General features: G+C 42.0%; 1 protein-coding gene across 2 annotated transcripts in view; it reads left to right on the forward strand.

Moving 5' to 3' along the window:
* nup210 (nucleoporin 210) overlaps positions 1–15,143 on the forward strand; it is a 51,397-nt gene that overhangs the window by 26,573 nt on the left and 9,681 nt on the right. For both annotated transcript variants that reach the window (XM_061842503.1, XM_061842497.1), the window contains 17 exons: positions 83–301; positions 1,609–1,782; positions 1,897–2,089; positions 2,256–2,362; positions 4,266–4,370; positions 6,049–6,150; positions 6,282–6,410; positions 6,652–6,779; positions 6,859–6,994; positions 7,074–7,136; positions 7,626–7,805; positions 7,894–7,974; positions 8,082–8,213; positions 8,341–8,499; positions 9,743–9,834; positions 9,919–10,093; positions 12,512–12,687. In XM_061842503.1, coding sequence (XP_061698487.1) covers positions 83–301; positions 1,609–1,782; positions 1,897–2,089; positions 2,256–2,362; positions 4,266–4,370; positions 6,049–6,150; positions 6,282–6,410; positions 6,652–6,779; positions 6,859–6,994; positions 7,074–7,136; positions 7,626–7,805; positions 7,894–7,974; positions 8,082–8,213; positions 8,341–8,499; positions 9,743–9,834; positions 9,919–10,093; positions 12,512–12,687 — 2,351 coding nt within the window. The remainder of the gene's footprint in view (positions 1–82; positions 302–1,608; positions 1,783–1,896; positions 2,090–2,255; positions 2,363–4,265; positions 4,371–6,048; positions 6,151–6,281; positions 6,411–6,651; positions 6,780–6,858; positions 6,995–7,073; positions 7,137–7,625; positions 7,806–7,893; positions 7,975–8,081; positions 8,214–8,340; positions 8,500–9,742; positions 9,835–9,918; positions 10,094–12,511; positions 12,688–15,143) is intronic.

The raw sequence follows: 15,143 nt of genomic DNA on the forward strand, positions 1-15,143 counted from the left end.
AGATATTTCTTTAAAAAATTAAAACACCCAATGAAAAATATTCATTTTAATTACAATAATTAACTAAAATGTCATTTGGCAGGCGATTGACCCAGTGTCTGTGGCTCTAGTGACTTTGGGTTCCTCAAAAGACATGCTGTTCCAGGGTGGGCCTCAGCCTTGGGTCCTGGAGCCCTCTAAGTTCTTCTGCGACTTGAAAGCCGAGAATGAAGAAAGCGTGAGCTCCACTGTGACCAGCCCACTGTCCCCTAATTACGACCAGCACTTGGTCAGAGCAACCTGCAGGGCATTGGGAGAGCAGGTAACACGACCATATTTACAAAATAAGGTTGGACTGTACTGTTTGTTATGCTAATACTGGACAGGCATGCAATCAATGCTGAGAATTCCAGTTTTAGAATCTGCGTTTGTATATAGCATTGGTTTGCCAGACAGAGGGGTAGAGATGGAAAGATGCATGCGCATGTCCGGTGTGGTGGAGAAATATGTTAGAATAGTACAGGATATGTATGAGGGCAGCAGAACAGCGATGAGATGTGCCGTAGGTGCGTCAGAACAATTTAAGGTGGAGGTGGGACTGCATCAGAGATCCACGCTGAGCCCCTTCCTGTTTGTGGTAGTAATGGATAGGCTGACAGACGAGGTTAGCCTGGAATCCCCTTGGACCATGATGTTCGCAGATGGTATTGGGATCTGCATTGAAAGCAGAGAGCAGGCGGAGGGACAATTGCAACGATGGAGGTATGCACTGGAAAGGAGAAGAATGAAGATTAGCCGAAGTAAAACACAATATATGTGCGTGAATGAGAGGGGCGGAGGATAAAGAGTGAAGCTCCAGGGAGAAGAAATAGCAAGGGTGGACGGCTTCAAATACTTGTGGTCAACAAAACAGAGCAATTGAGAGTGCGGTAAGGAAGTGAAGAAACGGGTCCAAGTGGGGTGGAACAGTTGGTGGAAGGTGTCTGGTGTGTTATGTGACAGAAGAGTGTCTGCTAGGATGAAGGGCAAAGTTTACAAAACAGTGGTGAGGCCGGCCATGATGTACGGATTAGAGACGGTGGCACTGAAGAAACAACAGGAAGCAGAACTTGAGGTAGCAGAAATGAAGATGTTGAGGTTCTCGCTCGGACTGAGCAGGATGGATAGGATTAGAAATGAGCTCATTAGAGGGACAGCCAAAGCTGGATGTTTTGGAGACAAGATTCGAGAGAGAAGACTTCGATGGTTTGGACATGTTCAGAGGCGAGAGAGTGAGTATATTGGTAGAAGGATGCTGAGGATGGAGCTGCCAGGCAAAAGAGCGAGAGGAAGACCAAAAAAAGAGGTTGATGGATGTGGTGAGGGAGGACATGAAGACAGTGGGTGTTAGAGAGGAGGATGCACGAGATGGGCTTAGATGGAAAAAGATGACACGCTGTGGCGACACCTTACAGGACAAGCCGAAAAAAAAGAAGTTTGTATATAGAATTGGCCACAGCATAGGTTAAATCTACACGCTTCCACACCAGCAAAGTATTTTGTATACAGAACCGTTGTGATCGCAGAGAAAGAAATGTCCATGGTGAGCCACCATCATGAGCTTTGTAATGAAACGACATAATTGTACAGATGCTGGAGGTGAGGGTGAGTAACAAGGCCAGTGTGACCAACCCTTATCCTGCTGTAGAGCGGACATCTGTAAAGTTTGTTTGCGCTCCTCCGTCACGCTTCACCCTCGTCCCAGTGTATGCCATCCCACAACTGGAACTACCGTGCCCGCTGTTGCAGCAGAACAACTATGCGGTACGAATCTTATTTCCTCTTCTTTTATTTTACAGTCTCACTATTGTCGTTGTGCTACTATCTGTAAAATGGTAGTTTTCATGACTGATTATGTGTATGTATGTTGTTTTTAAGGTGCCAGTTTCAAATTTCCGCAATTCAATTTTGGATCTTGGAGCGTTTGATCAACAAGGGCGGAAGTTTGACAACTTCAGCTCTCTGAGTATCACGTGGGAATCAACCCAAGTGTCCCTAGCCAGTATCGAACCTCTTTTACCCATGACGCTTCAACTTTTTGAGGATGAAAACAAACAGATGAAATTGCATGGTAGAACTTTGTTTTTAAAAATTGTGGTTTGTTATTGTTTTAGAGACCTGAACTCAGATTTTTCATTATGTTTTGCTGAGAAAGTTATTCCCTCACTTTAATTTCTGCAATTCTTAGATAGCTAACAATTATCTATTTTTTTCTTTTTCCTTTTCAACTGTGACAGGACGTCAGACTATTGTTGTGCATCGTCAGTCAGGGATTGCTGCCATCACAGTGACAGCACTGGATTATCAGATTTCACATATCAAAGCAGCCAAAGTTCATAGTCGAGTAAGTGTCAAATTTTACATTTCATTTGATCATTGAGCAGTCTGTTTTCCCTCCGTGCTGTGATGGTGACATGCAGCGTTACAGAATGTTAACACCTTCTTCAGTACGTATCAGCTTTATAACTAACAAAGTTTCATTTTCACTTTTAAGTAGCCGTTTATTATCAAGGCTAATGGCTGCTACCGTGAGGTAATCTGCAGTTGGACAAGAAATAGTGCATTTTAATGTATTTGTAAATACAGCATTCCCTCATTTAACGCAGGGGTTACGTTCCAAAACGTACCTGCGTCAAGTTAAATCGGTGTAGTAGAAATTTTATTTCTTTTTCGTTTGGTTTTTCATTCATTATATAATTTTTTTGTGTTTGCAGGAGTTTTTTTTTTTTTCATTTGCAGCGCATGCATTTTGTCTACAGGTTGTTATTATTATTATTGTTATTTACAAATATTTTTTTTTTCATTTAATGTTTTGTTTTAGTTTTTTTTCCATTCATTTTAAGGCTGTTAAAACCCAAATCCCACACATTCTAAACTTTTCTCAAATAGGCATTAACATTTGGTCACATTTCTCTTGTTTAAACACTCTCAAAGTTGAAATCTTCCTAGTTTAAAAAAAATAAAAAAAGAGGACACTTCTGTATTCTAGAATGAAACCAAAAATCAAAACCTGTTTGTGGCCAAATATTTATTTGAGAAATTAATATCTGAACGTCACTCCATCCAGTTTCGTCCTCTTTATCCAAGATAAGCATTTTTTAAGGGTCTTTTTCAGCTGAAGCCCCTTGTTGCAGGCGTCTGCTTGCAAGTGAAAAACACTTATAAGTCGTCGTTGGTGCTTTTTTTTCTGCTGGGCGAGAATATTCTCATAAAGAGACATGCTAGCTTTGATTATGAAGCCGCAGCGAAAGCCTTGGGGCCCACCAGCAGCCCTCGATACGTAGGGTGGGCGATCACACCGCTGTAGAAGTTACAATATGTTGATAAAAGCAACCTGGTTTGATTTAAGATTTGTACTATTTTTCAAAAGTCTGCAGCCTTTGTCAACATGTTCAGTGGCTACATCAATTACAATAGTAATTACATAAAGCTATAATTTATGGAATGTGAACACATGTGCCTCATATTGTCACATTTGTGTTTCCATTTTTGGGAAAATGGTTCCATAATTACAAGCTGATGTGAACAACTGAAGAAATTGTGTGGGGTGATGGTTTAAAATGGATTTCGTCACGTTGAGGTTTTAAGACAACATGTCTTTGTTATGACTTCACACAAATTTGATTTCTCATCTTATTGGTGTGACCAGGATGACTGCGTTCTTCAGGCTTTGATCCAAAATGTTCCTACATCACTGTGTTGGCATTAGGCTTTGGAATTAATTCCATTTTTGTGTACATACATTAAGTCATATTCATTCATCCTCTATATCTGACAAAAAAAAATACAGAATTCCTTCTGACAATTTTTGCCATACTAAATTAGTGGCTTCTCTTTTTGGAGAAATGAGTCGATGTCACTTGACACTTGGTTTGCAAAAGAGCATCCTGCAGACTCAGTCCAAAAACATTAATTTCTACTGGTCTATTAATGTTTAGTTTTTATACAAATAACTACGAAAACAATAATATGTATATATTTTTAGGGGTAGGACTTGAAACAGGTTAATACTGGGTAATTACAAATTAATTATCTTGAAAAAAATCTCGGGATTTTAATCAGAGATTTAAAGCCCACTCTTTTTTTTTTATTTGCTGTCAAATGTATGCACCTTGTGCGTTTACTTATTTACCATTTTTGCAATTTTACAAAAAACATGTTGGTCTATAAAATTTTGACGTCTCATATTTCTTTTGATACAAATGTGTGGTATCTATTTACTCTGTTTTAACCCTTCTTCTGGATAGGATGACTCATTTACCCCTGTCTCAGCGACGTTGGAACTCATATTAGTTGAAGATGTGACTATTTTTCCTGACAAATTGACCATTTACAACCACCCAGATGTCCGGGTAAGAGATTACTGCTCAATTACAGTGTAGTACATACATTTGATGTTTCATCCATCGACCCATTTTCTACCGCTTATCCGAGGTCGGGTTGTGGGGGCAGTAGCTTTAGCAAGGATGCCCACACTTCCCTTTCCCCAGCCACTTCATCCAACCCTTCCTGGGGGATCCCGGGGCATTCCGAGTCCCGCTGAAAAACATAGTCACCCCAGTGTGTCCTGGGTCGTTCCCGGGGTCTCTTTCCGGTGGGACATGCCCGGAACTCCTCACCAGGGAGGCGTCTGGGAGGCATCTGAATTAGATGCCCCAAAAACCTCATCTGGCACCTCCTGATGCGTAGGAGCATCTGCTCTACTACTACTCCTACCTCCTCCCGGATGACCGCGCTTTTCAGGACACCCTGCGGAGGAAACTCATTTCTGCCGCTTGTACTTTCATTCAAGACTCACAACTCGTGACCTTAGGTGAGGGACAAGGCACAGCTCGTGACCATAGGTGAGGGTAGGAATGTAGAGGGACAGGTAAATAGAGAACTTCGCTTTTCGGCTTAGCTCCTTCACAACGGATCGTTACATAGTCCGCATCATTGCAGACGTTGCAGCGATTTGCCTGTCGCTCTCCTGCTCGATTTTTCCCTCACTCGTGAATAAGACCCCAAGATACTTGAACTCCTCCATGCGGCAGGAGCTCATCCTAGACCTGCAGAGGGCATACCACCCTTTTCCAGCTGAGGACAATGGTCTCAGATTTGGAGGTACTGCTTCTCATCCCAGCTGCTTCACACGCCGCTGAGAACTGCTCCATTGTGAGCTGGAGATCACGGCTTGATGAAGCCAACAGAACCACGTCATCTGCAAAAACCAGAGATGCAATGCTGAGCCCACCAAACTGGACCCCCTCTACGTCTCAGCTTTGCTTAGAAATTATGTCCATGAATGTTATGAACAATCAGTGACAGAGGGCAGCAGAGTCCAACCCTTACCGGAAACCAGTCCGATTTACAGCCCGAATGCGGACCAAAATGACACCGGTCGTACAGGGACCAAACAGGGCGTATTAATGGGTTTGGTACCCCACACTCGTGAAGCACCCCCCACAGGACTCCTTGAGAGAAACTGTCAAACGCCTTTGTCGACTGGTGGGGTGAACTCCTATGTACCCTCGTGGACAGCCAGGATAAAAATCTGACTGCTTCTCCTGAATCTGAAACGGGACTTTCCGACGAGCCATCCTCTCCAGCACCCCGGAAAAGACCTTTCCAGGGGGGCTGAGTAGTGTGATCCCCCGCTCGTTGGAACACGCCCTCTGGGTGGGATCATCACCCCACTCTTCCAATCCATAGGCACTGTCCCCCTCCCCGTTTAAATGTTAAGTATTGTTTATCTTCACAAAGACTTTCTCCAAGCATATTTGTACCTACTCACTCTTCTCAATGGCGCCCCGCTTGCCTGATCCGTGGTTATGAAGGAGATGTGTCCAGCACATGCAGGGGATAAATCGCAGCAAATAAACTGTCTCAACATTTTTTTTTTTTTGTGCAAATGTGATCAGGTTCCTTATGAATTGACCAACAGATCACGGTTGAACTTCGCAACTCAGCCTTAATTGTGCGATGAGTTCATCTCATCCCATTTCAATTCATAGTTAAGATGAAAACCTTTACTGGTGGTTTTCCTTTCAGGTTAACCTTGGCCTGCAAGAGGGGTCGGGCCATTTCTTTATAAATACCAGCGTCAAAGATGTTGCAGATGTCATATTTCAAGGCAGCCAAGGAACCGCTCAGGTATGTGGTTGCAGCTGGGATACTATTCGAGTGACTGAGGCGAGGGAAATAGAAATTAATAATTGAAATGCTCGAAGGTTATGTCTCCTGCCTATTTTAAAATTTCCTCTGGATCGTTTTTGCCCCCTCAGGTTGCCCCCATCCAGCCAGGTGTGGTGCAAGTGATGGTTCATGACCTCTGTTTGGCATTCCCATCTACAGCCAAATCCACAGTGCACGTCTCTGACATCCTGGAGGTGAATGTGAGAGTTGTCGACAAGGTCAGTTTCCAATCTCATTCCTCGTTGTGGCGAACGCTGGAACCGCTCAACTTGATTATCCTTGTTACAGTATAACACACATTCCGTGCGTGCCTTAGTGGCAGTTAGTGTTGGTTCTTTATTCGTGCTGAACTTCTAATATTCACGGAGCTCACTTGATCTCAATGTCCTCCGGTTTGCCCTTCCTGTGGACCAAATTGGTGATTTCCCAAATGATGGGCTTCATTTGTCTCATTTTCAGGTGGAAATTGGTAAATCGGTAAGATGTTATGTCAGAGTTTTGGATGACAACAAGAAGCCATTCCCAGCCAGCTATTTCCAATTCATGAAGTTGAAAGTTAAGGCAGCGTCTTCAATAGTCTCATTAATGTAAGTGATATGACTCTTGATATGCCGTTGTTGAAAATATGCAAATATTCATGGATGCGTCTTGATTTCCCTTTTTCAGACCAGCAGCAGAATCTACAGAACACGACACTGCAGTTTACCTCGTAAAAGGAGTCTCTATTGGCCAGACGACTTTGTCGGCTGTCGTAGTGGATAAAAATGAGAGAAAATTTCGATCTGCCCCTCAACATATTGAGGTATTCATTTTTTCTTACTCAAGTCATTACCGTGACAGCAAACACACATAAACTATGTGTACTATTTGTTTCTTAATAGGTATTTCCATCGTTCAAACTCATCCCCAGGAAAATGACTCTGCTGATTGGAGCAATGATGCAGGTGTGTGTATGTGTGTGTGTGTGTGTGTGTGTGTGTGTGGGGGTACGTGTGCACGAGTGCGTGCGCACACACTTACTGATGCTTATGGTCACAGCAGGCAGCCTCAGTTTAACCTGCCAGGAGAGTTCATTAGGTCGATCGTCAGTCTTCCAAAAGGGACCTTTGCCAGACTTTCTGGAAAATAGCATTAGCCTCATTGCTGTCCTTTCCAGCTCCTCCTTTCCAGCTCAGTGCACTGTTGCACTCATTAAAAGTGCTGCTATCTAATCATGATGCCATCTAATTGCACAATATTACATAGGGTAATATACCCAGTTGATGTACCACTTTAAAAAGGTCATATAAAAGATTCATCTCATGATTCCTGCTTCCAATTATGTCATATTATATAGTGAACAGCCATAACCTTTCTGAAATTGGGCCCGTAGTGTTGCATGACTAAAATGTCTCGTTAAACACATTTTTCTGTCACACTATCCTTGTTTCTAGATCACATCTGAGGGTGGCCCTCAACCTCAGTCCAATATTATGTTTTCCATCTCCAATGAAGACATCGCCTCAGTCAACGGCATGGGTCACGTCAAGGGTGTGACCGTTGGTAACGTCAGTGTGACAGGGCTCATCCAAGCTGTTGATGCTGAAACTGGAAAGCTGGTTGTTGTGTCGAAGGTAAGTCATGTGATGAGGGGATGCAGAGGAGGTTATTTTTTTGTTGTTGAACAGATCCAACGGCAAATTGTAATTCATCTGTCTTTAGGATCAAGTTGAAGTTGAGGTTGTGCGTTTGACAGCCATTCGAATTAGAGCACCCATTACACGAATAAAGACTGGAGCACAGGTAACATTTTGTGAATATACATTTTAGTTAACTCCTGTTTACACTGGAACAAATGTTTTAGAATATCGTAGGCATTGTCCCTTATCGGATCTCATTTCCTTCTCAAGATGCCGGTTTATGTGATGGGTTTGACCAGTAGCCAAACACCCTTCACATTTGGTAATGCTCTGCCTGGACTTAGCTTCCACTGGTCCACGACCAAAAGGGACATCCTTGATGTCCATTCAAGACATTCTATGGTATGCTTCTCTCGCTCTCTTATCAGAATGATAGGCAACATGCGGTCTCTGCATGTATCTGCTTGTTGTCCCCACTTCACTGGTGTCTACTAATCACTTTTTAATGTTTTTTTTAAATAAATATCAGGCTAATGTGGAGCTCAGCTCTGAGCACAATTTCGGCATGACTGTGACTGGCCGGACAAGAGGGCGGACAGGGCTCAAGGTTGTTCTCAGAGTCGTTGACCCTGTTGTCGGTCAACTTCCTGGTAATATTCCAGAGCTCAAGGATGAGATCCAAATCCAGGTATTTGGCTTGTTGTCACATTTTGCTACATTGTGAGCTAATTACCACTGCCCACAACTTCAGTGTCAGACAGCAACGAGAATTTTCCGCAGGTTCGCGGAATTCCGAGTTTTTTAAGATGAAAATGTCACATTTGTGAAACGTGTAAATCCGTTGAGGAAATTGGGGTGGGGTGGGGGGTGCGAGGGTCTGATCAAGACCGGTCGCCAGCATCTATCGGCAATGCTCGTTGGGAATTAGTCACATCTGTGATAGCGGAAATTGGCTTTCTATCTGTTTACGGCATTGGTCTCTGTTTGCATTAAATTTGGTGTTTATAATAACGACAACATTCCGATTTCCGGCAGCATTTTGGCTGTATTTTGTAGGTATTTTCACTCAATGTTACTACGGCATAGTTATAACTTATAGACATACGTACCATTATGTTATTGAGCAGTCTGCACGATTGCCAGTATGGCGAAAGTCTTGGAACAAAAAGATGAAGATTGTGCCAGGGAAATTGATAAAAACCAATATGTAAAGAACTGTGTCAGATGGCCATGGCTTGAAAAAAGTGTAACCGTGCAGATAGGAAAGAAAACGGTATCAACATGTCTAACCGAACACACACAAAAAGTGGACCTTCCCGGCAAAGTGCTGTGCACTCTGTGTTCCGATATGATCAATTATGGAAGCCGAGGAGGAAAAATGATCCAGGAGCCTATCCGAACAAGGAAACACAAAGTTATGTTGGACGTAAATTTCTCAAATATTTTATATAATTCACAACTGTTGATACGATTAGGCCTATCTGTAGCACTGGCCCTGGAGATCACGCATTTTATCACTCACTTATATATTTCATGATCTCTCTCTCTCTCTCTCTCTCTCGTATATAAACAAATTACTTGTGTACTTATTTCTGAAGTATAACTTGTAAGTGCAGTAGCCTATTTGATATAAATTTCACTCAGTCTATATTTTTATGTCTGAAGTTTGCCACAATTATTTTGGTTGTTTGGACTCATATTTTAAGTTTTCAAAATGTTATGATTGCCCTGTATTTACACTGTTAGAAGTAACCAGAGGTCACCATTTAACAGTGTGTTTTGTAAAAAAAAAATTGTCAAAGGCAGACATTTTCAGTGGTTTTCCAAATTGGTCATTCTCATCCCTGGTCAGATCGTGACGGTTCACTTGTTCATAACACGAATGGATGAAGTTTACTAATGGCATTTTCCCAATGTTTGCATTGATCAAGGTCTATGACAAGCTGCACATGGTAAATCCTCCAATTGAGACTGGGGAGATACTCATGGCCCCAAACTCAGTCCTTAAACTCCAGACAAACAGGTGAATCCAAGTTGCAAGTTTTATCTTGTTCCTCAATTAAATACTGTTATGATCTGTAAATTTATTTTTATTAATGTGTACTAGAGATGGTGTGGGTGCACTCTCTTACAAGATGCTGGACTACACTGACCTGGTTGCTATTGCACAAGTTGACGATAAGGGCTTCCTCTTGTCTGGTTCAGTCACTGGCATTTCATCGCTGCTAGTAACCTCACAAGAGTCCTTTGGTGTCAATCAAACTCTCATCATTGCAGTAAAGGTCAGTTTTAGAGGCTTTCTGTGACCTCTTTTTTTTTTTTTTCTCTCTCCTTGCAGGGGTTTAGGGTGGTCATCTAACAGCCTGTCGATCTGTTAACTGATTGAAAAGAAAAGATACTGTGTTTGTGTGTTTACACAAGTGCGTGTATGTGTCTGTGTGTGTGTGTGTGTGTGTGTGTGTGTGTGTGTGTGTGTGTGTGTGTGTGTGTGTGTGTGTGTGTGTGTGTGTGTGTATATATATATATATGAAAAGAAAAGATACTGTGTGTGTGTGTGTGTGTGGTGTGTGTGTGTTTGTGTGTATACACAAGTGCCTGTGTGTGTCTATATATATACACAGGCACACACACACACATACTGGAACCTCTGAGTTCAAACGTAATTTGTTCTTGTCAAGTGTGATTTGAACAACCACCGAAACTTTTTTTTTTCCATAGGAAATAATGGAAATGAGTTTAATCCGTTCCTAATCTTTAAACAGTAACGCCCTATTTAATTCCTCGTTATGTAAAAACATGTACACCAGGGGTGTCAAACTCATTTTTGGCACGGTCCACATTATAGTTACGATTCCCTCAGAGGGTCGTTAGGGACCGTGAATCCATAAAAATCTTTCGCTTCATCATATTTACACATGAAATTTATGGACTGGTTTTGGGATCAGAAATCAAGCGTAATGGGTTTTTTAACTATCGTTCATGTTTGGTCACACAAAAATGCTTGCAATGTCTCAACTTTAGCATTTATATGATTATTTGAAATTTTGTCACAGATTATCACAAAAATCATGGAAGTTGATATACATGATTTGCCTTCATGGGCCACATAAAATCGTGCGGCGGGTCGGATCTGGCCCCCGGGCCTCGAGTTTGAAACCAGTGATGTCCACACTTTATTCAAACAATTAAAAAATGCATTCATTTAAAGCAACTTAAATGAGGATCATCTACTATTGTGTGTTTGCATCATTGGATAGATACGGAGAGTGCCCCAACATGTTGTATCCAGTTTTACGAATAAATCATTCCCTGACTTTGAAACTGTAAATGTGTCCATTAGCGCTAGTGTTAACAGTGAGCTGCACTTAAAGTAGATAGAGATTTAAAGATCAAGTGTCATGAAATGATTTTTAGTATGTTAGTAATGAAAAAACGGCAGCCGGTGCGAACCCATCCGTTTTTTCACCACAAAACATGATTTTGACATATATGGCTTTTTGTAACCCCCACCGTCAAAAGCCTCTCGAGGGATTTGTTTGCGACAAGAAGTGACGTTGGAGGCAGTTGCGCGCTCAAGTGGACTAATTTCTTTCTATTAGTTTTACCTGCGGGAAGATAGCCCGTTGTTCCTTTGTTTTAGCCAAAATGCCGGCTCGTTACATTGCTGGATATTGCTCGAACCCTAGGGAGGATGGATTTACTCTTCATTCAAGTTACCCTTCAAGTTTCCAAGAGACCCGATTTGTTCTGAAAAATAGATTGCATTGGTGCAAAGGATGAGAGCTTCTTGCGTTCTAAATGACATGTAGGTGAGTATACAGCTACTAAAAAAAAATAATAGTTTGAGGGGGACCACATAATCCGTCTCTCTCAACATAACAAAAGATCCGCGTACGTATGACAGGGGTGCTAAATGTGTCGATGTGCGCGTCGGACTGCTTCCGCGTCGGGCTCGTCGGCGAAGGCTTCCGCGTTGTGCCTCGCGGACGAGGGTTGGCTCATACATACTGTCTGGGAGTCTGTTGTTAGTTAGAAGTGATCCGCATATCATCTAAATATGGCTCCAAACAATAGGGTAATATTGTCCCGGACACTTCACTCGATTTGTGAGATATTCTCTTCTTTGAAAAGAGCTTCCGTGTCTGAAGGGGCATCTCCCATAGGAGAGGCCGCAGTGTGTTTTCAATGGCAAATGTCCAGGGTGACGTCCCGGACAGTAGATGCAGCCAATATGGCGGCCACTTGAATGTTGAATGAGACTTCCGCAACTTTGCACATGGATGATGCGCTCTCATATTTATTTTTTCGGATAGACATTGAAGTGAATAATGTTACATGTATTTTTCATTTCAATATCTATTTTAGAATGTTTGTATGGATGACGCTCGACCTTTATGTTCGGAGACTCGTGGTATTTTTGTAAGCTGTTTCCCTTGCTAAGAATTGAAAATTTGCCATATTGTTGTGGCAATGTCATGTTTAATAGTGTTTAGTAGCGTGTGTGTATTCCTGCGTATTTTCAAGGAATCTACGTGAGTAGTGGACATGGCCTGTCTTGATTCTTCCCATCCTGTCAACATCCATTCACAATCGCACTACCCCCGAGTTGTCAATTACATCTCCGACTGTCTACTGTGTGATTAACAGTCATTGTCCCCGAGTGAACACTCCCCTCCTCATCAACCATCCTCATCCTTTAGGTGGTGCCTGTGTCCTACGTGCGCTTCAGTACCAGTCCAGCATTACATACGTCCACCAGAGAGAGCCTGAAAGCCCTCCCTTTGGGAATAGTCCTCACATTCATTGTTCATTTTCATGCCAGCACGGGAGAGGCCTTGCACAGCTCCAACAGCCACCTCACCTTCGCCACCAACAGGTCAGTATCCACGCCACCTGCCGATCCTTTTAAACATCCTTTGAGAAGTGTGAAACCCACTGAAACTTGTTTGACTGAAGAATTTCATGCTGTATGCCAACTGCCAACGATCTTGGATAATGAACAGAATGGTGTGATTGATTCACTGATCAAAAAATATTTTTTAATCATTATTTGAATTAAATTGTTACTGTTTAACTTCAATGCCATTCACATCATCATTCAGACCATGCAGACAAGGAGAGATAAGATGCCCAAGTATTTCTGTATCATGATGTTAAGCTCAAGAGGGCTTGGGGCCTTGTTCAAGAGCACCCCAACAATCGTCAAAAAGGAAACTAGAACCTGTCAAAGTTTTTGGCCTACGGAAGCTCTCGGCCAAAAGACCTGTCGCGGAAACAAAATGGCCACCGTCTCTGAGTCATTTGAAAACCATGAATCAAAACACTATTCTTTATCTGTTCCTCCTGTTACTTTTCCATTGTTGGAACGTAATTTCCTGAACACTTGTTTTCATCCATATCTACCGTAATTCCCGACCCGACCTACAGAGCGCACCTGGTTGTAAGCCTCACCAGTACATTTGTAAAGGAAATACCATTTGTTATATCCATACGCCGCAGCTGTGTAAAAGCCGCAAGTACCCATATTGAAACCAACATTGAAACACGAGATATTTACAACGACGCGCTAACAGGGCCGGTAAAAATCACTGAGACACGGCAATAACAGGCTAGCGCAGCGCTAACAGGACCGGACCGGTGAAAGTCACTTCCCAGAGGGCTGTTAGGACTGTGAATCTATGAAAATCTTTCACCTCATCATATTTACACTTACTATATTTACGCATGAAATTTATGAACTGGTTTTGGGATCAGAAATGAAGCATGTTTGCTCACCCAAAAATGCTAGCCATATCTCAACTTTATCATTTATGATATGACTATTTGAAATGTTGTCACAGATTATCACAAAAATCATGGAAGTTGATATAAATGATTTGCCTTCGTGGGCCGCATAAAATCCTGCGGCGGGCAGGATCTGGCCCCCGGGCTTTGAGTTTGACATCGATGCTATTGAAACAAAATATTTGGATGTGATCATCCATAAAATGTTGCCATTAGAACAATACTCTTTGTGACAATGCTTCTTTGTGAAGACAGCACCTAAATATGTCAACACTGCGTGTATGGTTTGGGGTCACGGCAGACACTCCTTGTAATTGACTTTATGTTCTAGGCTGTTGCGTCTACATGGCTTGTTGTTATTTTTTCCACCTCAGTTATGGAGTGAGTGAGTTAAAAGAATGGGACTGCTGTCCAGGAAAGAAGTCTGTGAGGGCCTCCTCACCGGTCCTCACGATAAATTGATTCAATTACAGTGCACTCAAGGTGCTGACATTCACTTTTAGGGGAAACCAATCAAAATCAGAGTCATACAAGGCCGATACTCTTGAGACAAAAAGAATAGGCTATGATTAAATTCTTCTGAAATCTAATCTGGAAAATTTCCAAAGAGGCAATTGATTTTGACAGGCATTTCAACTGGGAGAAGTTTGTCCTAAACAAGATGCTTGTTAGTTGGAGGCTTGTCTCATTCCTCATTGTATTCTTTCACAAAAAAATATCTATGGTTGGATATTTTTTGTGAAAGAATACAAGAAAAATTGAAACTGCCTTTTTTTATTTTTCAGTTATTTTTACATGGCACAGCATTTGGTCAACTGTCCTCTTTGGGAATTCCATTGGGTGCATATGTTGGGTGCAGCAGGTAAAAATGTAACTCATTTTGCAGGTATTTGCTGTAATCATTTCATTTTTTTCCCTGGTTACTGTACACCAAGCCCCCACATTGACAAAAACAATTGTTGAAAGTTTTGCAGATTTGTTAAAAAAGAAAAACTGAAAAATCACACAACCATCAATGTTCAGACCCTTTGCTGTGACACTCATTTTTAACTCCGGTGTTGTCGTTTTTCTACTGATCATCCGGGACATAGTTCGAGACCTTCATTGGAGTCCAGCCATGTTTGATTATACTGACTGGACTTGATTAGGAACGCCACACGCCTGTCTGTAGAAGACCTTACAGCTTAGTGTTTGTAAAAAAAAAAAAAAAAAAACACGTGAATCTTTAGGTCGAAGGAACTGCCTGAAGAGCTCAGAGAGATAATTGTGGCAAGGCATAGATCTAGCTAAGGTTACAAAAAAAAAAAAAAAATCTCCTGCAGTTGAGGTTCCTAAGAGCATAGTGGCCTCCATAATCCTTAAATGGAAGATGTTTGGGATGACCAGAAGCCTTCCCAGAGCTGTCTGGATGGCCAATCTGTGAAATTGGGGGAGAAGAGGCAGTGTGTGAGCAGGATAAACAAGAACCCAAACATCACTGTGGCTGAGCTCCAGAGATACAGTCAAGAGATGGGAGAAAGTACTAGAAAGATGTGAAAAGCCTGCTGC

This window comes from Syngnathoides biaculeatus, chromosome 2 (assembly GCF_019802595.1).
Source record: "Syngnathoides biaculeatus isolate LvHL_M chromosome 2, ASM1980259v1, whole genome shotgun sequence".
Classification (NCBI taxonomy): Eukaryota; Metazoa; Chordata; class Actinopteri; order Syngnathiformes; family Syngnathidae; genus Syngnathoides; species Syngnathoides biaculeatus.